Source organism: Anomalospiza imberbis, chromosome 23 (assembly GCF_031753505.1).
Source record: "Anomalospiza imberbis isolate Cuckoo-Finch-1a 21T00152 chromosome 23, ASM3175350v1, whole genome shotgun sequence".
Taxonomy (NCBI): domain Eukaryota; kingdom Metazoa; phylum Chordata; class Aves; order Passeriformes; family Viduidae; genus Anomalospiza; species Anomalospiza imberbis.
The window spans coordinates 6,780,212-6,803,488 of NC_089703.1; the positions used below are offsets into that span (position 1 = coordinate 6,780,212).

Here is a 23,277-nt window from a genome sequence, read left to right on the forward strand (position 1 = left end):
CGGGGTGGGGACACCAACGTGGGGACACACTGGGGCTGGGAACACTGGGGTAGGGACAGCGGGGGGGACAGTGGCCCTGCTGTCCCACCTCGCTCGCAGAGGTCCCCTTCGCGGCCCATGGGACAGGCACACAGGGCCCCCCCGGCGGGCAGCACCAGGCAGGTGGCAGAGCCGTGGCACGGCGAGGGCTCGCACGGGTTCCTCTCCAAGGCACACGTGGGGCCTGCGGGGCACAGGCAGCTTGGCACCGACCCCCACGGCCCCAGTGGCCCCCAATGTCCCCAAACCCCAAAAAACCCTCAAACTCCACAGTGCCCATCCCCGTACCCTAAAAACCCCCTCAGGACCCAGCATTGCCCATCCCATACCCCAAAAACCCCCTCAAAACCCCATAATGCCCACCCTGTAGCCCACAAACCCCCTCAGCGCCCCGTGGCCCCATCCCATACCCCAAAAACCCCCATTGCACCCAAAATGCCCATCCCAAAACCCCACAGTGCCCGCCCCATGCCCCAAAACCCCCTCAGCACCCCACAATGCCCACCCCAAACCCCTAAAACCCTGTCAGCATCCCGCAGTGCCCACCCTGTACCCCAAAACTCCCTCAGCACCCCATAATGCCCACCCCCAACCCCAAAAACCCCCTCAGAACCCAAAATGCCCATCCACAAGCCCTACAGCGCCCGCCCCATGCCCCAAAACCCCCTCAGCACCCACAGTGCCCATCCCCAAACCCCTCAGTGCCTGCCCCATACCCCAAAACCCTCTCAGAACTCCACAGTGCCCACCCTATACCCCAAAACCCCCTCAGAACCCCACAATGCCCATCCCACACCCCAAAAACCCACTCAGCACCCCACGGTGCCCACCCCACACCCCAAAAAAAACCCCTCAGCGCCCATCCCATAACTCAAAACCCCCTCAGACCCCCACAATGCCCACCCTGTACCCCAAAAACCCCCTCAGACCCCCACAGTGCCCACCCTGTACCCCAAAAACCCCCTCAGCGCCCCGTGGCGCCCATCCCATACCCCAAAAACCCCCATAGCACCCAAAATGCCCATCCCAAAACCCCACAGTGCCCGCCCCATGCCCCAAAACCCCCTCAGCGCCCCACAATGCCCACCCCAAACCCCAAAAACCCTGTCAGCATCCCGCAGTGCCCACCCTGTACCCCAAAACCCCCTCAGCGCCCCACAATGCCCACCCCAAACCCCTCAGTGCCCGCCCTGTACCCCAAAACCCCCTCAGAACTCCACAGTGCCCATCCCACACCCCAAAAACCCGCTCAGCGCCCCACAATGCCCATCCCACACCCCAAAAACCCGCTCAGCGCCCCACAATGCCCATCCCACACCCCAAAAACCCCCTCAGAACCCCACAATGCCCATCCCACACCCCAAAAACCCGCTCAGCGCCCCACAATGCCCATCCCACACCCCAAAAACCCCCTCAGCGCCCCACAATGCCCATCCCACACCCCAAAAACCCCCTCAGCGCCCCACAGTGCCCATCCCACACCCCAAAAACCCCCTCAGAACCCCACAATGCCCATCCCACACCCCAAAAACCCCACAATGCCCATCCCACACCCCAAAACCCCCTCAGCGCCCCACAATGCCCATCCCACACCCCAAAAACCCGCTCAGCGCCCCACAATGCCCATCCCACACCCCAAAAACCCGCTCAGCGCCCCGCGGTGCCCGCCCCGTACCCGTGTAGGCCTCGGGGCACTGGCAGTGGAACATGTCGTCCTCCCTGGCGTGGCAGGTGCCCCCGTGGTGGCAGGGGTTGGGCTGGCAGGGCTCGGTGCCGCACTCGCCCACGGCGCGGCCGTAGAGGACGTCGCCGGCGCCCTGGCGCAGCTCGTGCCCGCGGTTGTTGATGCCCAGCGCCCGCACGCAGCCCCGCAGGCCGCCCGTGGCGCCCGTGCGCTCGGCCACCCTGAGGGGACACGGTGACAGGTGACACGGTGACAGGTGACACGGTGACAGGGTGACACGGTGACAGGTGACACGGTGACATGGTGACAGGGTGACACGGTGACACGGTGACAGGTGACACGGTGCCAGGGTGACAGGTGACAGGGTGACACGGTGACAGGTGACACGGTGCCAGGGTGACAGGGTGACAGGTGACAGGTGACACGGTGACAGGGTGACAGGTGACAGGGTGACAAGGTGACACGGTGACAGGTGACACGGTGCCAGGGTGACACGGTGACAAGGTGACACGGTGCCAGGGTGACAGGGTGACAGGTGACAGGTGACACGGTGACAGGGTGACAGGTGACAGGGTGACATAGTGACAGGTGACACAGTGCCAGGGTGACAGGTGACACGGTGACACGGTGCCAGGGTGACAGGTGACAGGGTGACACGGTGACAGGTGACACGGTGACAGGGTGCCAGGTGACAGGTGACACGGTGACATGGTGACAGGGTGACACGGTGACACGGTGACAGGTGACACGGTGACAGGTGACACGGTGCCAGGGTGACAGGTGACACGGTGACACGGTGACAGGTGACATGGTGACAGGGTGACAGGTGACAGGTGACACGGTGACAGGTGACACGGTGACAGGGTGACAGGTGACAGGGTGACAGGGTGACACCAGGGTGACAGGGTGACAGGGCACGTCCCCAGGGAGGGGCGGCGGTGCCCGCGGAGCACCGGCGTGGGCACGGAGGGAGGGCAGGGGTGAGGGCGAGGTGGGAGATGGCCCCGCGCTGGCGCTGCCACGGGGACAGGGCCACCCTCATGGGGCAGTGCCACCCTCACGGGGACAGTGCCACCCTCACAGTGCCACACTCACGGGGACAGTGCCACTCCCACAGTGCCACACTCACGGGGACAGTGTCACCCTCACAGTGCCACACTCACGGGGACAGTGCCACCGTCATGGGGGCAGTGCCACACTCACAGGGACAGTGCCACCCTCACAGTGCCACACTCACGGGGACAGTGACACCCTCACAGTGCCACCCTCACGGGGACAGTGCCACCTTTACAGTGCCACCCTCACAGGGACAGTGCCACCCTCACAGTGCCACCCTCACGGGGACAGTGTCACCCTCACAGTGCCACCCTCACGGGGACAGTGTCACCCTCACGGGGACAGTGCCACGCTCACGGGGACAGTGCCACACTCATGGGGGCAGTGACACCCTTGCAGTGACACACTCATGGGGACAGTGCCACACTCACAGGGACAGTGCCACTCCCACAGTGCCACACTCACGGGGACAGTGCCACCCTCATGGGGCAGTGGCATGACCACAGGGGCAAAGCCACACTCATGGGGGTAGTGCCACTCTCACAGGAGCAGTATGGGGGCAGTGCCACCCTCACAGTGCCACCCTCACAGTGCCACCCTCCCAGGGGCAGTGCCACCCTCCCAGGGGCATGCTCACAGGGCCAATGCCACACTCAGGGGGCACTGCCACCCTGCCAGACCCAGTGCCACCCTCACAGTGCCACCCTGACAGCAGCAGTGCCACCCCCACGGGCCCCGTGCCACCCTGGCGAGCCCCGTGCCACCCTCCCAGGGCCAGTGCCCCCCTCATGGGGCAGTGCCACCCTGGCGGGCCCCGTGCCACACTCACAGCGCCATGTGCTCGTCGGGCACTCCGCCGATGAAGAGCTCGGTGTCCAGGTTGAGCCCGTCGGTGCCCGGGGGGCTGTGCCCGCTCACGGGGGGCTCTCCGTCCACGGCCAGCGTGCCCGTGCGCCGGTTGCGCGTCACCAGCAGCCGGTGCCAGCGGCCCGGCTCCACCCGCACGCGGCTGGTGACGATGCCCGTGCCGGAGCCCGTGTCAAACCTGCGGAGAGGCCGCCCTCAGTGCCCCCCGAGGTGCCAGCTGGGCCGTGCCAGGCGGGGCTGGCACTGCGGGCGCTCGGGGAGCCTCTCCCTCCTTCTCTCCTTCCTCGTCTCCTTCCTCTCCCTCTCTCCTTCCTCCTCTCCCTCTCTCCCTCCTTCCGTTCTTCTCTCCTTCCTCCTCTTCCTCCTCTCCCTCTCTCCGTCCCCTCCCTCCTCTCCCTCCTTCCATCCTTCTCTCCTTCTTCCTCCTCTCCTTCCTCTCCCTCTCTCCTTCCTCCTCTCCCTCTCTCTCCTTCCGTTCTTCTCTCCTTCCTCCTCTCCCTCTCTCCGTCCCCTCCCTCCTCTCCCTCCTTCCATCCTTCTCTCCTACTTCCTCCCTCCTCTCCCTCTCTCCTTCTCTCCCTCCTTCTGTTCTTCTCTCCTTCCTCCTCTCCTTCCTCTCCCTCTCTCCTTCCTCCTCTCCCTCCTCTCTCCTTCCTCCCCTCCCTCTCTCCTTCCTTCCTCCTCTTCTTCCTCTCCCTCTCTCCTTCCTCCTCTCCCTCTCTCCTTCTGTCCTTCTCTCCTTCCTCCCCTCCCTCCTCTCCCTCCCTCTCTCTTCTCCTTTTTCCTCTCCCTCTCTCCCTCTTGGGATACAAATTCCCATCCTGGGGCTCACCTGAGCTCCAGTTCCCTCAGTATTCCAAACACCTCCCCAAAAATTTTTTAAAATCCCAAGTTTTGTCCACTTTGAGGCCTTTTAGGATATAAATTCCCATCCTGGGGCTCACCTGAGCTTGAGTATACCAACCACACCCTCCCAAAAAATTAAAAAATCCAGTTTTGTCCACTGGGAGGCCTTTGAGGATACAATCTCCCTCTCTTGGGATGCAAATTCCCCCTCTTGGGATGCCAATTCCCATCCTGGGGCTCACCTGAGCTTGAGTATACCAACCACACCCTCCCAAAAAATTAAAAAATCCCAAGTTTTGTCAACTGGGAGACATTTCAGGATGCAAATTCCCATCCTGGGGCTCACCTGAGCTCCAGCCCCCTCAGTATTCCAGCCACATCCCCAAAAATTAAAAAAATCTCAATTTTTGTCCACTTTGAGGCCTTTCAGGATACAATCTCCCCCTCTTGGGATGCAAATTCCCTTCCTGGGGCTCACCTGAGCTCGAGTATTCCAACCACACCCTCCCAGAAATGAAAAAAATCCCAATTTTTGTCCACTGGGACACATTTCAGAATGCAAATTCCCATCCTGGGGCTCACCTGAGCTCGAGTATTCTAACCACATCCCCCCAAAAATGAAAAAAATCCCATTTTTTGTCCACTGGGACACATTTCAGAATGCAAATTCCCACCCTGGGGCTCACCTGAGCTCGAGTATTCTAACCACATCCCCCCAAAAATGAAAAAATCCCACTTTTTGTCCACTGGGAGCCGTTTAGGATACAATCTCCCCTTCTTGGGATGCGAACTCCCACCCTGGGGCTCACCTGAGCTCGAGTATTCCAACCGCACCCCCCAGAAAAACTGAAAAACCCCGCGTTTTGCCCACGGGGGGCCTGTGAGGACGCATCCCCGTGCCGGGCTCACCGCAGCTGCACGAAGCCGCCGAGCAGCGCCAGCGAGATGAAGTCCTTGCCGTGGCGCTGGGCGTTGTAGAGCAGCAGCCCCGCGGGCTCCAGCGCGCGGAACTCCAGCGCCACGCGCAGCGTGTGGTACGCGCGCAGCGTCCGCAGCGCCAGCACGGAGCGGCCCCCGAAGCGCGGCACGAACGGGCTGGGGGCTGCGGGGGAAAAGGGGGGGAATACGGGGGAGAGTGGGGGAGAAACAGGGGAGAAATGTGGGGAGAAAATGGGGGGAAATGGGGGAGAAACGGGAGATGTGGGGAGAAAAGGGGGAAATGGGGGGGAGAAACAGGGGAGAAATGTGGGGAGAAAAGGGGAGGGAAATGGGGGAGAAACGGGAGATGTGGGGAGAAAAGGGGGAAATGGGGGGGAGAAACAGGGGAGAAATGTGGGGAGAAAAGGGGAGGGAAATGGAGGAGAGAATGGGGGAGAAATGAGGAATAAAGGGGGAAGGAAGGGGGAGAGATGGGGGAGAAACAGGGGAGAAATGTGGGGAGAAAAGGGGAGGGAAATGGAGGAGAGAATGGGGGAGAAATGAGGAATAAAGGGGGAAGGAAGGGGGAGAGATGGGGGAGAATGGGGGAGAAACGGGAGAAATGTGGGGAGAAATGTGGGGAGAAAAGGGGGAAATGGGGGGAGAAAAGCGGGCGGAATGGGGGAGAAACAGGGGAGAAATGTGGGGAGAAAAGGGGGGAAATGGGGGGGAAATGGGGGAGAAAAGGGGGAGAAAGAGGAAATAATGGGGGGAAGAATGGGGAGACACGGGGGAGAAAAGGGGGAGAAATAGGGGAAGAGCAGGGGAAGAACGGGGGAAAGAATGGGGGGAAGGACGGGGGAAGAACAGAGGAAAGAAAGCGGGAAAAGGTGGTTAAGAATGGGGGGAAGAACGGGGGAAAAATGGGGGAGAAAGGGGGGAAGAGCGGGGGGAAAAGGGGGTGAAGGATGGGGGAGAAAAGGGGGGAGAAAAGGGGGGAGAAAAGGGGGGAGAAAAAGCAACATTTATTGAGCTTGGATTCACGAAAAGGACAATTTTTCTGTGCCTCCCTCAGGGTGATCTGGGACTCCAAATCCCATAAAACCAGCAGGGCTGGACAGCCACTGCCGTTATCCATGGGATTTGGGAGGTCAAATCCCATAAAACCAGCAGGGCTGGACAGCCATTGCCGTTATCCATGGGATTTGGGAGGTCAAATCCCATAAAACCAGCAGGGTTGGACAGCCACTGCCGTTTTCCATGGGATTTGGGAGGTCAAATCCCATAAAACCAGCAGGGCTGGACAGCCACTGCCGTTATCCATGGGATTTGGGAGGTCAAATCCCATAAAACCAGCAGGGCTGGACAGCCACTGCCATTTTCCATGGGATTTGGGAGGTCAAATCCCATAAAACCAGCAGGGCTGGACAGCCACTGCCGTTATCCATGGGATTTGGGAGGTCAAATCCCATAAAACCAGCAGGGCTGGACAGCCACTGCCATTTTCCATGGGATTTGGGAGGTCAAATCCCATAAAACCAGCAGGGCTGGACAGCCACTGCCGTTATCCATGGGATTTGGGAGGTCAAATCCCATAAAACCAGCAGGGCTGGACAGCCACTGCCGTTATCCATGGGATTTGGGAGGTCAAATCCCATAAAACCAGCAGGGCTGGACAGCCACTGCCGTTATCCATGGGATTTGGGAGGTCAAATCCCATAAAACCAGCAGGGCTGGACAGCCACTGCCGTTATCCATGGGATTTGGGAGGTCAAATCCCATAAAACCAGCAGGGCTGGACAGCCACTGCCGTTATCCATGGGATTTGGGAGGTCAAATCCCATAAAACCAGCAGGGCTGGACAGCCACTGCCGTTTTCCATGGGATTTGGGAGGTCAAATCCCATAAAACCAGAAGGGTTGGACAGCCACTGCCGTTTTCCATGGGATTTGGGAGGTCAAATCCCATAAAACCAGCAGGGCTGGACAGCCACTGCCGTTTTCCATGGGATTTGGGAGGTCAAATCCCATAAAACCAGCAGGGTTGGACAGCCACTGCCGTTATCCATGGGATTTGGGAGGTCAAATCCCATAAAACCAGCAGGGTTGGACAGCCACATCTTGGAGACCTCCAGGTGGCGGCTTTAGGGACGAAGTTTTTTGGGAATGAGCTCGCCCAGAGCCCCTGGCGTGACCCTAAAAGCCGCCAGTGCTGCCAGCTGCTGCAAGGGCTGGGAACTGAGGCTGGAGCAGCAGCACCCCTGTCCTGGGGGACACTGGGTGGCACTGGGTGGCACTGCCACCAGCCGGGACAACGAAGCAGCAGCTGCCAACCTCGCTGGGATCAGGATGGAGCCAGGGAGGAGTTGCTCCTGCTCACCTTTTACAACCTCGTGTAGCTGCACGAGCCGCTGTGGCAGAGCTGGCGGCACCAAGCCGTGCCAGGGCTGACATGGGGGGTTGGTTGGCACGTGTCCCCTGTCCCTTTGTCACCACTGCTGTGCTGGTTTTTAGCTGTTTAGTGATTTTTTTTAGCTGTTTAGTGATTTTTTTTTTAGCTGTTTAGTGATTTTTAAAGCTGTTTAGTGATGTTTTAGCTGTCTGGTGATTTTTTTAGCAGTTTAGTGATTTTTAAAGCTGTTTAGTGATTTTTTAGCAGTTTAGTGACTTTTTTTTAGCTATCTGGTGATTTTTTTAGCTGTCTGGTGATTTTTTTTTAGCAGTTTAGTGGTTTTTTAGCTGTTTCCCACCTCTGGAAGTGCCCAAATCCAGCCAGAAACAACCTGGCACAGAGGCGTGGGGTGGCACCCTACCCACGGCAGGGGGTGGGAAGCGATTTTTAAGGGCCCAAATTCGGGATTTTCGGCAGCACCACCTACATTTCTCACACACGGCCCCTCCCGTGCCCGCGGGGCAGCTGCAGGTGAAGCGGTGCCCGTCGTCCCGGCAGGTGCCACCGTGCAGGCAGGGCTGGGACTCGCAGGGCCGCGGGGCGGGCGCGGTGCCAGGGGGCAGCGGGGTGGGCTTCCTCCGGTGGCTGCTGCCGGGGCTCCCGGCGGTGCCCGCGGGCTCGCCCAGGGCCGCGGTGGCCACGGGCAGCCTGCGGGTGGTGGCCGCGGTGCCCGCGGGCTCGCCGTGCCGCCCCGGGGCCGCGGTGGCCGCGGGCAGCCTGCGGGTGGTGGCCGGTGCCATGGTGGTGCCCGTGGTGGTGGTGGCGGTGGTGGTGAAGAGCCGGGGGATCCAGTCTGGAACACAGCGGGGAGGGGTCAGCTGGAACTGGGGTCGGCTGGGGTTTGGGGTCAGCTGGGACTGGGGTCAGCTGGGGTCAGTTGGGGTTTGGGGTCAGCTGGGACTGGGGTCAGCTGGGACTGGGGTCGGCTGGGGTTTGGGGTCAGCTGGGGTCAGTTGGGGTTTGGGGTCAGCTGGGACTGGGGTCAGCTGGGGTTTGGGGTCAGCTGGGGTCAGTTGGGGTTTGGGGTCAGCTGGGACTGGGGTCAGCTGGGGTCAGGTGTGGGTCAGGTGTGGGTCAGGTTTAGGGTCAGGTGTAGGTTAGTTTTAGGGTCAGTTTTAGGGTCAGGTTTAGGGTCAGGTGTGGGTTAGTTTTAGGGTCAGTTTTAGGGTCAGGTTTAGGGTCAGGTTTAGGGTCAGTTTTAGGGTCAGTTTTAGGGTCAGGTTTAGGGTCAGGTTTAGGGTCAGGTTTAGCGTCAGGTGTGGGTTAGTTTTAGGGTCAGTTTTAGGGTCAGGTTTAGGGTCAGGTTTAGGGTCAGTTTTAGGGTCAGTTTTAGGGTCAGGTTTAGGGTCAGGTTTAGGGTCAGGTTTAGCGTCAGGTGTGGGTCAGTTTTAGGGTCAGTTTTAGGGTCAGTTTTAGGGTCAGGTGTGGGTCAGTTTTAGGGTCAGGTTTAGGGTCAGGTGTGGGTTAGTTTTAGGGTCAGTTTTAGAGTCAGGTTTAGCGTCAGGGTGTGGGTCAGTTTTAGGGTCAGTTTTAGGGTCAGGTTTAGGGTCAGATGTGGGTCAGTTTTAGGGTCAGGTTTAGGATCAGATGTGGGTCAGTTTTAGGGTCAGGTGTGGGTCAGTTTTAGGGTCAGATGTGGGTCAGTTTTAGGGTCAGGTTTAGGGTCAGATGTGGGTCAGTTTTAGGGTCAGGTTTAGGGTCAGGTGTGGGTTAGTTTTAGGGTCAGGTTTAGGGTCAGGTGTGGGTTAGTTTTAGGGTCAGTTTTAGGGTCAGGTTTAGGGTCAGTTTTAGGGTCAGGTTTAGGGTCAGATGTGGGTCAGTTTTAGGGTCAGGTTTAGGGTCAGGTTTAGGGTCAGGTTTACGGTCAGGTGTGGGTTACGAGAGGAGCAGCCAGTGCATAGAGGAGAAATTTTTGGCACAAGAGGCCTCAAAGTGGACAAAAATTGGGTTTTTTTGGGATACTGGCAGTGGGGCTGTGCCTCTGCCGGGCTCTGTGTGCCCACTTTTCCTCCACCCCGGGCTGGGTGGAGCAGGAGGAGTCCCAGTCTGGCCACCCCCCCTGGAATGCCAGGATCCCTTTCCAGGCCACACCCCGCAGAAAAAGGGGGAATTTTAACCCTTTCCTGCTTTACCCAGAGTTGGGGAGGCCCTGGGATGGATTTCTCAGAGAAGCTGAGGCTGCCCCACCCTCTGGGAGATCCCTGCCCACGTCCAGACCCCTCCCAACCCCAAACATTCCACGATTCCTCTGGACCCGCCTGGGCAAGTTCTGAAGGGTTGGCAAGACCAGCAGAGCCCTGCCGGCATTCTGAAGCCCCAGAGCAAGCTGGGGGGACTCACCAAAATCCATGAATTTGATGTGCTCCTGCTGGGGCCTCTTCACCAGGATGGTTTTTCTCTTGGAAGCTCGGAGCTGCTTCAGCAGGGCCCCCTGGATGTCAGCAGCTGTGTAGGATGTGGCTGGGAAAGGAGGGAAGCAGCAGTGAGGATTCCAGCAGGAATTTCCTTCCCATGACCTCCCCAAATCCCTCCTTTCTCAAGGAAATAATCCTCCTTTTCCAAGGAAAAGACTCCTCCTTTCCCAAGGAAGTAATCTTTTCCAAGAAAAATAATCTTCCTTTACAAGGAAAAGAATCCTCTTTTCCCAAGGAAAATAATCCCTCAATTCCCAAGGAAAATAAATCTCCTTTCCCACATAAAATAATCCTCCGTTCCAAGGAAAATAACTCTCCTTTCCAAGGAAAAGAAACCTCCATTCCCAAGGAAATAACCCTCCTTTCCAAGGAAAATAACCCTCCTTTCCAAGGAAAATAATCCCTCAATTCCCAAAGAAAATAATCTTCCTTTCCAAGGAAAATAATTCTCCTTTCCAAGGAAAATAATCCCTCCTTTCCCAGGGAAAATAATTCTCCTTTCCAAGGAAAACAATCCCTCCTTTTCCAGGGAAAACCCTTCCAGCTTCCCTAGCGTGCAGCTCCTCCCAGCTGCGCTCATGTGGAAATTCTGCAGGATGAAAGACCCAACCCCTCCGAATTTTGGGATGGTTCTTTCCTCCTCCTCCCTCCCCAGGCAGATTTCCCAGCCAGAATTCCTGCTGGGAATGCCCAGGGAATGGCCCTACCTGGGTCAAAGTGGGCCTCCACGATGACCCTGACGGCGCTGCTCTGGCCCAGGTCCCGCACGCGGATGCTCCTGAAATCCCTCCTGACGTCAGAGCCTCGGAACAGCTCATCCAGCTGTGGGGGAAGGAAAGGGTTAACGGGGGCATCCTGGCACAGGGATCCTGCCAGGGAAAGATCCGGGCTGGGATTTGCTTCCCAGCCTTGGCAAGGTGACAGGGATGGGCTGGGACAATTCCAGGAATTTAGGGCCAGGGGAAGAACGGGATCCATAAACAATTCCAGCTGTTCTTTAGGGCCAGGGGAAGAACGGGATCCATAAACAATTCCAGCTGCTCTTTAGGGCCAGGGGAAGAACTGGATCCATAAACAATTCCAGCTGTTCTTTAGGGCCAGGGGAAGAACGGGATCCATAAACAATTCCAGCTGTTCTTTAGGGCCAGGGGAAGAACGGGATCCATAAACAATTCCAGCTGCTCTTTAGGGCCAGGGGAAGAACGGGATCCATAAACAATTCCAGCTGCTCTTTAGGGCCAAGGGAAGAACGGGATCCATAAACAATTCCAGCTGCTCTTTAGGGCCAGGGGAAGAACGGGATCCATAAACAATTCCAGCTGCTCTTTAGGGCCAGGGGAAGAACGGGATCCATAAACAATTCCAGCTGCTCTTCAGGGCCAGGGGAAGAAGGGGATCCACAAATCAAGTGGGACAAGGAACCATCGTCCATTTTGTGACCGTTTTGGGTTCACCTTGGGTGGACCCTGGCCATGCCCAAGGTGGATCCATTGAGGAGATCCTTGGAACAAATCCCTGCTTTACCCTATAGCTCTGTTCTAGGGCAGCCTCTCAGGGCACCAGCTGAGCTCCCTTGTGTGCCAGGTGCCAGCCGTGCCCCCCGTGAGGGGCGCAGAGCTCACCGCGCTCTCGATGCTCCGCGCCGTCTCCCCGAAGAGCTCAGATTTGGGGTCGGCCATCTCCGGGGTGTAGAACAGCTCCTGGCCCTCCACCTCCTCCAGGATCAGCACTCCTTGGAACACTTTGGTGGCTGGGGGAGGGAGGGAACACAAGACAAAGCCCTTGAGCTGGGCAGGGGCGGCGAGGGAGCGCCGGAGTCCCTGGGCAAGGGGGATGGCAGTGTGGGGGTAGTGCCAGTGCCGGGTTAGTCGGGATGGGACGGGGACAGCCATGGAGGATTAGTGCTGGAGCAGATGGCAAAGGCCAGGCTGGAGATGGCAGCTTTTACCAGACGGGTTCCTGTGAGCTCCGGCGCGGAGAGCAGCCCCCCTGCACCGCTGGGTGACAAGAGAGACACGTTAGAGGACACGGCACGGACACCCGCGGGCACGCGCGGGCACAGCGGGGCCACGCGGGGCTGGGGGCGAGGGGGATGCCTGGCACAGGGCGACCACAGCCCTGCCAAACCAGCCTGGAGCTGCACCGGGAATGCCAGGGCTGGATCCTGCCCCAGGGATGCAGAGGATGGAGAGATCCTGCTGTGGGAACCACACAGGAGGTTCCTTTTCCTTTTCCTTTTTCCTTTTCCTTTCCCTTTTTCCTTTCTCTCTCCTGTTCCATTTTCTTTTTCCCTCTCCTTTTCCCTTTCTCTTTTCCCTTTTTCCTTTTCCTTTCCCTTTTCCCCTTTCCCTTTTCCTCTTTCTCTTTTCCCTTTCCCTTTCCCCTTTTCCTTTCCCTTTCCCTCTTTCTCTTTTCCCTCTCCCTTCACACAGGGCTGTCCTTTATGGGTTAAAAGGTAAAGTGCCGTTTTCCCAGAGGAAAAGGGGATGTCCCACTGGAAACCCCAAAACAAGGGAGGACTTGAGCGGGGAAAAATCTGGGACGTGGCCCCTGAGGAACAATTTTCAGGAAAACAAGGAAATTCTGAGGGAGCAGAGGTGGGGCTGTGCTTCCTCAAATGGTGGGAAGGAGGAGAGATCCCAGCTGCATCAGGGAGCAGCAAACACCCCCAGGAAGTGATCCCAAACCTTCCCAAACCAGCCCCAAGTCCACCCACCCTGAGAGACCCCCATTTCCTGACCCCAAACCTTCCCAAAGCAGCCCCAAACCCACCAGGGTAGTTCTGTGTCCTCCCCCTGGAGAGATCCCCAACTCCAGACTCCAAAGGGACCCCAAACCAGCCCCAAATCCACCTGGGGGGTTCTGTGTCCTCCCCCTTGAGGGATCCCAAACTCCAGACCCCAAACCAGCCCCAAATCCACCTGGGGGGTTCTGTGTCCTCCCCCTTGAGGGATCCCAAACTCCAGACCCCAAACCAGCCCCAAATCCACCTGGGGGGTTCTGTGTCCTCCCCCTTGAGGGATCCCAAACTCCAGACCCCAAACCAGCCCCAAATCCACCTGGGGGGTTCTGTGTCCTCCCCCTTGAGGGATCCCAAACTCCAGACCCCAAACCAGCCCCAAATCCACCTGGGGGGTTCTGTGTCCTCCCCCTTGAGGGATCCCCAACTCCAGACCCCACAGGCCCCCTCCCCTCCCGCAGCCCCAAACTCACCGGGGCAGTTGCTCCCCTCGGCGTCGGCCGCCGCGGTTTTGCCGTCGGAGCAGCAGCCCAGGGCGCTGTTGTAGCACGTGGCCCTCTCGATGGCAGGCGTGGCTGTCACCTGGCCCTCGTCCAGCTCCTCCTCACCTGGGGACAGCGAGGGGACAGCCAGCAGTGACACAGCTGAGTGTCACCCGCTCCAGGGGACAGCGAGGGGACAGCCAGCAGTGACACAGCTGAGTGTCACCAGGGAACAGCGAGGAGACAGCGAGGGGACAAACAGCAGTGACACAGCTGAGTGTCACCAGGGAACAGCGAGGGGACAGCCAGCAGTGACACAGCTGAGTGTCACCCGCTCCAGGGGACAGTGAGGGGACAGCCAGCAGTGACACAGCTGAGTGTCACCCGCTCCAGGGGACAGTGAGGGGACAGCCAGCAGTGACACAGCTGAGTGTCACCCGCTGCAGGGGACAGCGAGGGGACAGCCAGCAGTGACACAGCTGAGTGTCACCCGCTGCAGGGGACAGCGAGGGGACAGCCAGCAGTGACACAGCTGAGTGTCACCAGGGAACAGCGAGGGGACAGCGAGGGGACAGCCAGCAGTGACACAGCTGAGTGTCACCAGGGAACAGCGAGGGGACAGCGAGGGGACAAACAGCAGTGACACAGCTGAGTGTCACCAGGGGACAGCGAGGGGACAGCCAGCAGTGACACAGCTGAGTGTCACCTGCTCCAGGGGACAGCGAGGGGACAGCCAACAGTGACACCACTGCATGTCACCTGCTCCACTCATGATGACACCCGGAGGGGGCTGAAACCACCAGGGGACATTCAGTGGCCTGGGGACACTCAGTGGCACTGCCCTGGGGACACTGAGCGTGGCACTGCCATGGGGACACTCAGTGGCACTGCCCTGGGGACACTCAGTGGCACTGCCCTGGGGACACTGAGCGTGGCACTGCCCTGGGGACACTCAGTGGCACCACAGAGCCCCAGGGCTGGCACTCACCGGCAGATCCCGCCCCGCTGGACTCCTGGTCACCACTGGTCCCCATGTCCTGGTCCCCGCTGCCCTCAGCGCTGCCGGACTCGCCGTAGCCCGGCTGGCTGGTGGCCACCACCACGGGCACGGTGGCCAGCGGGCGGACGGTGGCTTTGTGGGTGACCCAGGCAGTGGTGGCTGGCCTGGCCGTTGTCACACGCCTCGTGGTGGGGTGGCCTCGTTCCGTGGGCTTGGCTTGCGGCGGCGGCGAGCTGGTGGCCACCGGGACCCACGTGGTGGCCCGAGGGGGCGCGGGCAGCAGGAGCCGGTCCAGGGGCAGGGTGGGCAGCGGCGTGGGGGGCACCGGGGGGCTCGCGTGGGTGACAGACTCTGTGGGAGCAGCAGAGGCAGGAGGTGAGGAGGGGGTGGCACTGGGAAGGGGGGGACAAAGCCCGGGAAGGGCGGCTACTGTGCCAGGGGATGGCCCAGGGGTGGCATTGCCCAGGGGACACAGTGTGGCACTGTCCTAGTCACACTGAGCATGGCACTGCCTGGGGGACACTCAGTGCCCTGGGGACACTCAGTGGCACTGCCCAGGGGACACTGAGCATGGCAGTGCCCAGGGGACACTCAGTGGCACTGTCCTAGTGACAATGAACATGGCACTGCCTGGGGGACACTCACTGCCCTGGGGACACTCAGTGGCACTGCCCTGGGGACACTGAGCATGGCAGTGCCCAGGGGACACTCAGTGGCACTGTCCTAGTGACAATGAACATGGCACTGCCTGGGGGACACTCAGTGCCCTGGGGACACTCAGTGGCACTGCCTGGGGGACACTCAGTGCCCTGGGGACACTCAGTGGCACTGCCCAGGGGACACTGAGCATGGCAGTGCCCAGGGGACACTCAGTGCCCTGGGGACACTGAGCATGGCAGTGCCCAGGGGACACTCAGTGCCCTGGGGACACTGAGCATGGCAGTGCCCAGGGGACACTCAGTGCCCTGGGGACACTGAGCATGGCAGTGCCCAGGGGACACTCAGTGCCCAGGGGACACTGAGCATGGCAGTGCCATGGGGACACTCAGTGCCCTGGGGACACTGAGCATGGCAGTGCCCAGGGGACAGTCAGTGGCCAGGGGACACTCAGTGGCACTGCGCAGGGGACACTCACCCTGGCACTGCCCCACGTGCTTGACCGTGATGCGCTGGCCCTGCCTGCAGGCGATGGTCCGCAGCTGGCACTGGTCCCCGTAGGTGACACCATCAGAGCCACACACCTGGGGACACAGGGGACACCGGAGCTGCACCTGGGGCCCCTCCCGGTGACACCAGTGCTCGTGACACACTCTGAATGCTGGCAGATTTTTGGGGGGCTCCTCTGGGGCACAGAGGGACCTGGGGCGGGCTGGGGGGCTCAGGGCAGCTCAGGGGTGCCAGGGGACATCTGTGACCCGTGTGTCCCCCTCGCCCAGCAGGGAACAGTTCCTGCAGGATTTTGTGTCCCATCCCAAACGTCCCCGAGCCCCCCCGGGGCGTGTCCCCAAACCTTGGTGGCGTTGGCCTCGGAGCACAGCGGGGACGGGCACTCGCAGTGGGCAAAGCCGTTCAGCTCCACGCACGAGGCCCCGAAGTCACAGCTCAGCTCCTCGCAGGACCGGGGGGCAGAGGGGTCTGGCAGGGCGAGAGGGATCCGGGAAAATCCCAGTTAGCCAGGAGCCAAAATCCCAAATAGACAGGAGGAAAATTCCCAAATACACGGGAGCCAAAATCCCAAACCGACGGGAGCCAAAATCCCAAACCGACGGGAGCCAAAACCCCAGTGCTGCAGGGCCCAAAATCCCAAATGCACAGGAGCCAAACCCCAGTGCTGCAGGACACAAAACCCCAAATAAACACAATCCAAAACCCCAAATAAGCGGGACCCAAACCCCAAATAAACAAGACCCAAACCCCAAATAAACAGAACCCAAACCCCCAAATAAACAAGACCCAAAACCCCAAACAAGCAGGACCCAAACCCCAGTGCTGCAGGACACAAAACCCCAAATAAACACAATCCAAAACCCCAAATAAGCGGGACCCAAACCCCAAATAAACAAGACCCAAACCCCAAATAAACAGAACCCAAACCCCCAAATAAACAAGACCCAAAACCCCAAACAAGCAGGACCCAAACCCCAGTGCTGCAGGACACAAAACCCCAAATAAACACAATCCAAAACCCCAAATAAGTGGGACCCAAACCCCAAATAAACAAGACCCAAACCCCAATAAACAGGACCCAAACCCCAAATAAACAGGACCCAAACCCCCAAATAAACAAGACCCAAACCCCAAATAAACAAGACCCAAACTCCAAATAAACAGGACCCAAAACCCCAAATAAACAGGACCCAAAACCCCAAATAAACAGGACCCAAAACCCCAAATAAACAGAATCCAAAACCCCAAATAAACAGGACCAAAACCCCCAAATAAACAGGACCCAAAACCCCAAATAAACAAGACCCAAACCCCAAATAAACAAGACCCAAACCCCAAATAAACAGAACCCAAAACCCCAAATAAACAGGACCCAAAACCCAAACAAGCAGGACCCAAACCCCAAACAAGCAGGACCCAAACCCCGAAGCAGCAGGCCCTCACCCTCCTCGCAGCCCGCGGTGCCCAGCCGGCTGCCCGCGGGGCACTGCGTGCACTTCATGCCCGTGATGCCCGTCCTGCAGGAGCACAGCCCCGACATCTGCTCGCAGTCGTCCCGCACCGAGCCCACGGGGTCACAGCCACACGCTGCGGGACGGGGTACGGGGTGGGAGAGGGGGAAAACACAGTTATAGGGTGGGAAAGTGGGAAAAACCCCACTGTTACAGGGTGGGAAAAGGGGAAATGTAGTTATAGGGTGGGAAAACACAGTTATAGGGTGGAAACGGGGAAAAAATACGGTTACATGGTGGGAAAAGGGGAAAAACATGGTTATAGGGTGGGAAAATCCCACAGTAATAGGGTGGGAAAACACAGTTATAGGGTGGGAAAATGGGAAAAACCCCACTGTTATAGGGTGGGAAAAGGGGAAATGCAGTTATAGGGTGGGAAAGGGGGAAAACCCCACAGTTATAGGGTGAGAAAGGGGGAAATGCATTTATAGGGTGGGAAAGGGGAAAAAACCCACAGTTATAGGGTGGGGAAGGGGAAATGCAGTTATAGGGTGGGAAAGGGGGGCCCGGCAGCTGCGTGGGAAGAGGGGTGGTGATGTGCCACCCCTGTCACTCAGGGCAGGGTCCCACCCCTGTCCCAACCTCGGGCAGTGTCCCCTCACTGTCGCTGTCCCTGTCACTCAGGGGGTGTCCCCTCGCTGTCACTCAGGGGGTGACGACACCCCTGTCCCACTCAGGGGTGTCCCCTCGCAGTCGCTGTCGCTGTCCCTGTCACTCAGGGGGTGTCCCCTCGTTGTCACTGTCACTCAGGTCCCTGTCCCCCCACTGCCACTCAGGGTGTCCCCTCAATGTCCCTGTCACTGTCTCTGTCGCTCAGGGGGTGTCCCCTCGCTGTCCCTGTCCCTGTCACCATCCCTGTCACTCAGGGGCTGTCCCCTCGCTGTCCCTGTCCCTGTCACCATCCCTGTCACTCAGGGGCTGTCCCCTCGCTGTCCCTGTCCCCTCGCTGTCACTCACGCGTGCAGCCGCTGCGACCGTCGGTGACGATGCCGCGGAAGTTCCAGAAGCCGGGCTCGCAGCGGTCGCACTTGAGGCCGCCCACGCCGGGCTTGCAGGAGCACTGGCCCGTGCCCGGGTCGCAGGAGCCACCGTAGGAGCCGTAGGGGTTGCACTGGCACGTGCCTGAGGGCAGGGACAGCAGGGGACACCCGTGTCACCCGTGTCACCCGGGTGCCACCGCCTGCTCCCGTCCACCAGCCCCCAGGCTGCCGCCGCTGTCATCCAGAGCTCCTCTCTCATTAACATCAAAGGGGAAGGAAGCAATTACAGGGTGATTATTAATTCATTAACGAGAAGCTTGATGGAGGGAAGGCAGCCAAAGACAGACAGCCAGGCGCGGGAAGGGACACAAAGGGACAAAAGGGACACCTGGGGAGCAGCAGGGGGGGTGAGGACATCCCAGGAGCAGGGAAAGGGAATGTCCATGGATAAACCCGGGAATGTCCATGGATAAACCCGGGAATGTCCATGGATAACCCGGGAATGTCCATGGATAAACCCGGGAATGTCCATGGATAAACCCGGGAATGTCCATGGATAAACCCGGCCCAGGGGGTCCAAGCTGCTCCTTGAGTGGTGAGACCAGCCTGAGGGACACGGGTGGGACACAGGTGGGACACAGACTGGTGGCATCTGGGTCCATGGATTGGAGGGTGGATTTCCACTGGAAACACCAATCCTGGGAAGATGAATCCATGGATTGGGGGTGGATTTCCACTGGAAACACCAATCCTGGGAAGATCAATCCATGGACTGGGCGTGGATTTCCACTGGAAACACCAATCCTGGGAAGATGAATCCATGGATTGGAGGGTGGATTTCCACTGGAAACACCAATCCTGGGAAGATGAACCCATGGATTGGGGGTGGATTTCCACTGGAAACACCAATCCTGGGAAGATGAATCCATGGATTGGGGGTGGATTTCCACTGGAAGCACCTGGAATGCTGAGTCCATGGCCGGGGGCAGGATTTCCATCAGAAAACCCAAAGATCATCACTGCCAGAGCGATGGAAACTCCTGTGCCCTGGAGCATCCCCTGGGCAGCACCCCCACAGCTCCTGCAGCTTTTCCCATTATCCAGCTGGTTCTTCCCATTACCCAGCTGTCTTTCCCCCATTATCCAGCTGCTTTTCCCCCATTATCCAGCTGCTTTTTTCCCCATTATCCAGCTGTGTTTCCCCCACTATCCAGCTGTTTTTTTCCCTGTTATCCAGCTGTTTTTTTCCCATTATCCAGCTGTTTTTTTCCCCCATTATCCCGCTGTGTTTCCCCCATTATCCAGCTGGTTTTTCCCCCATTATCCAGCTCTCTCTGCTCAGCAGCCAGGCATTATCCCACCCTGGAGCTGTGTCTCCATGCGCTGATGTTTCCCCCATCAGGCATCAGCTGTTGAGAGCCTTTCAAAATGCTCCTGCTGGCTCGGATAATTAGTGAATAAATATTAATGAGCCCCTGGCCAGCTCAGCTTCCTGCACAGAAGGTCACCCAGCTGTCACTGGGCCTCTGGAAGGTCCCCAGGTGACACGTTTTCCTCCATGGAATACTCCTGTCGCCCAGGCAGGTGCAAATCCCTGAGCCCAGCAATGGGTTGAAGGCACCAAGGACCTGGAGGCGCCTCTGGGGACATCCAAAGGACCCAAAGTGTCCTCCCCACCACCCTGCCCTCCTGTATTCCCAAGGGATTGAGGCCTGGGAGCTGGCTCAGGGTTTTTGGAAGGACGGGAGGATCACCAGCAGTGGGAGGTGGTGGGGCAGGTGGGGTCACTCCCTTCTCCCAGGGGACAAGGGACAGGACCAGAGGAAAAGCTGCACCAGGGGAGGTTCAGGTTGGAAATTTAGGAAGATTTGTTCACTGAAAGAGTGGTCAGCTTTGGAATGGGCTGCCCAGGGAAGCAGTGGAATCACCATCCCTGGAAAAGCTCAAAACCCCTGTGCACGTGGTACTTGGGGACAGGATTTTGTGGTGACCACAGCAGTGCTGCAGCTCAGGAGAGCTTTTCCAGCTTGAACATCCCACCATCCTACAGCAGTGGAATCACCATCCCTGGAAAAGCTCAAACCCCCGTGCACTTGGCACTTGGGGACAGCATTTTGTGGTGACCAACTCAGGAGGGCTTTTCCAGCTTGAACATCCCACCATCCTACAGCAGAGGAGCGCCCAGCTTCACCTCCCCGGGGACAGGACCCCAAATCCTCCCTCCAGCCCTGCGAGGGTCCCTTGGTGTCCCCCCCAGGGGGGTGGCACTCACTGGGACATCCGGCCGCTCCCACGCCCAGCGCCAGGGTGACGTTGTCGGGGCAGCAGCCGTAGACGGTCTGGCTGCAGTGCACGACCAGCAGGGGTGGCGGGGTGGTGGCCAGGGCTGCAGGGGAGGGGACAGGGACACAAAGGTGGCGTTGGCACCCGGGATCCGGCAGCGTTGCCAGAAATCCTCCTGGAGATGCTGGGAACTGGAGGTGAGGCCCTGGCCAGGGGACAGCAGGGCACAGGGGACAGGGGTGTGGCCCCTGTGAGTAATTCCTGCTTATTCCCAGGGAAAGGGCACCAGGGACACAGCTGGGGACACACCCAGGGACACGTCAGGGACACAGCTGGGGACACAGCCACCAGGGAAGGGTGGCTGCCCTCGGGGGACACACCCAGGGACACACCCAGCAGGGGGGACACACCCAGCAGGGGGAGTGGCCTCCAACAGGGGACACACCCAAGGACACACCCAAGGACACACCCAGAGGGGGGAGTGGCCTCTCTCAGGGGACACACCCAGGGACACACCCAGGGACACACCCGGGGGGGGGGGAGTGGCCTCTCTCAGGGGACACACCCAAGGACACACCCATGGACACACCCGGGGGGGGAGTGGCCTCTCTCAGGGGACACACCCAAGGACACACCCAGGGACACACCCGGGGGGGGAGTGGCCTCTCTCAGGGGACACACCCAATGACACACCCAGCGTGGGGAGTGGCCCCCCCAGGGGACTCACCCCGACAGGCTCCCTGGCTGGTGACAAAGAGCTCCTGGCGTTTCTCGCACCGCGTCTTCTTCAGCTCGCACTCGTTGGCGTAGGTGACACCGTCAGAGCCGCACACCTGCCCGCAGGGCGAGGGCACAGCTCAGGGCAGCCCCTGGCACGGCTGTGCCAGCCCGGGCAGGGGATGGCAGGAGGACAGGGCTCACCGGGCTGCGGGGCACGGCCACGCAGGTGAAGTCACACACGCAGGGCTCGTCCTCGGCGTCCTCGTCCCACCAGCCCCCGAACTGCCGGCACCGCTCCTGCTCGCACTCGCTGCCGTCCCCCGAGCCGGAGCCCCCCGAGCCACACTCTGGGGACAAGGACAAGGAGGTAATGTGCTGTCGATGTTCTCAGTTCAGTCAAAGAGAAAAAGATAAAGATTTCTGCCAGGCTAAGCCTGGGAAAAAGTCCGTGAGGAATGTAACCTATTGATTATCTTGCTTTCCTTGTCGCAGGGACATCCTTTTTCTGTCAGGATTTTTCATAGAGCAGCAAAAAGAAAGAGAAAACAGTTTCTATTCCTGCTCCTCGTTTTCCCATGTGGAACGTGCTTGGAGCATTGTTCACCTGGGGTGATTGCTTGGTTGGGCTCTGGTGAGGATTGTTGGAGCTGATGGCCAATCCAACCCACCTGTGGCTGCACTCTCAGAGAGGGGCACGAGCTGGGAGTTGGATATGGGAGTTAGAAAAGTAGGTTTGTGGCTTTAGGATCTCCTTTAAATAGTATATTAATGGATGATAGCATAGTTATAATAAAGAAATCATTCAGCCTCCTGGACTGGAGTCACACATCAGCATTTCTTCCCACCGGGTTTGCCTGCATTTACAATAATTTCCATTCACATTGTTCATAGATCTGTTCTACCACACTGACCCAAGTCCAGGGTACCAATCAGGTGAAATGTTTTTACTTTTAAGACCAATGGAATGAATGTTCATGATGTTCTCTATAAAAGAGAGAAGTGCTTTTGAATAAAACATTCATTTTGCCTTCTGAAATCATGCGAGTCATTTCACCTGTCCTTGGCTCTGTTAGGAACACCAGTCCTGGGGAGCTGTGCCCATGGATTCCATGGATTGAGGGTGGATCAATCCTGGAAGATGTATCCATGGATTGGGTGTGGATTTCCACTGGAAACATCAATCCTGGAAGATGAATCCATGGATTGGGTATGGATTTCCACTGGAAACATCAATCCTGGAAGATGAATCCATGGATTGGGTGTGGATTTCCACTGGAAACATCAATCCTGGAAGATGAATCCATGGATTGGGGGTGGATTTCCACTGGAAACACCAATCCTGGGAACATCAATGTGTTTGTTATTTGAGCTAGGTTTTATGAGCTTTAAGAGGAACTCACTGCACTCGAGACAGTTCTGCTGATTGGAATGGTGTAAAATTAGTAGGATGGTCTTCGAGGTTGTGTTGGAAATAGAAAAAGGTTTGATAAAAGGTAAAATAACAAAGCTTTTCCACAGAAAAACTCGAGCTGGGGGAAAGAGGTTCTTGCTCTTGCTAAAAAAAAAAAAAAAAGGAATTATTTCCTTTGTTCTCTTCTTTTTTTAGTAAATTACTTAGGTGGGACTTCTTGGCTTCTGTCCCGTTGGACAGCTTTAGGTTTGAGGTGAAGTCTCAAAGCTCTTATGAGGTGTCTTTTTACCAAATTGAGAAGAGAAACTTCTGGGCTTTTTGCCTTTTCAAGCAAACAAAGAATAATTTGGTCACTCCATCAACAGGGGGCACATTCCTACAAGGATGGCCACGGTGACATGGGCGGGGGACGAGCAGGGGATGGGGACAAAGCCCTGTCCTGGTGTGGGGACATGCCCAGAGCTGCACTGCTCCAAATCGCAGAATATTTCACCTTTCAGCCCCAAAATCCTGCCCCACGCGGAGGGGGATGGGGGATCCCCCTTGTCCCCTGGACAGGGCAGATGTCCCACAGCTGGCACAGGGCTGTGACAATCCAGCTGCAGAGGGGCTTCGGCAGTGGCCCGAGCTCCTCCTCCCGCACAGGAGCCAAACCAGGAGCCCAACCAGGAGCCCCTGGTTGCCCAGCTGCCAGCATGGCCGGCTGCC

General features: G+C 58.3%; 1 protein-coding gene across 1 annotated transcript in view; it reads right to left on the reverse strand.

Moving 5' to 3' along the window:
• AGRN (agrin) overlaps window positions 1-23,277 on the reverse strand; it is a 108,457-nt gene that overhangs the window by 24,884 nt on the left and 60,296 nt on the right. Inside the window, 17 exon segments of the mRNA XM_068171647.1 lie at window positions 89-223; window positions 1,715-1,944; window positions 3,609-3,824; window positions 5,402-5,594; window positions 8,289-8,654; window positions 10,202-10,321; window positions 10,983-11,097; window positions 11,898-12,025; window positions 13,489-13,623; window positions 14,486-14,848; window positions 15,633-15,738; window positions 16,008-16,132; window positions 17,108-17,251; window positions 18,133-18,297; window positions 20,428-20,541; window positions 21,166-21,271; window positions 21,360-21,505. Of these exon segments, the coding sequence (XP_068027748.1) occupies window positions 89-223; window positions 1,715-1,944; window positions 3,609-3,824; window positions 5,402-5,594; window positions 8,289-8,654; window positions 10,202-10,321; window positions 10,983-11,097; window positions 11,898-12,025; window positions 13,489-13,623; window positions 14,486-14,848; window positions 15,633-15,738; window positions 16,008-16,132; window positions 17,108-17,251; window positions 18,133-18,297; window positions 20,428-20,541; window positions 21,166-21,271; window positions 21,360-21,505 (2,907 nt within the window).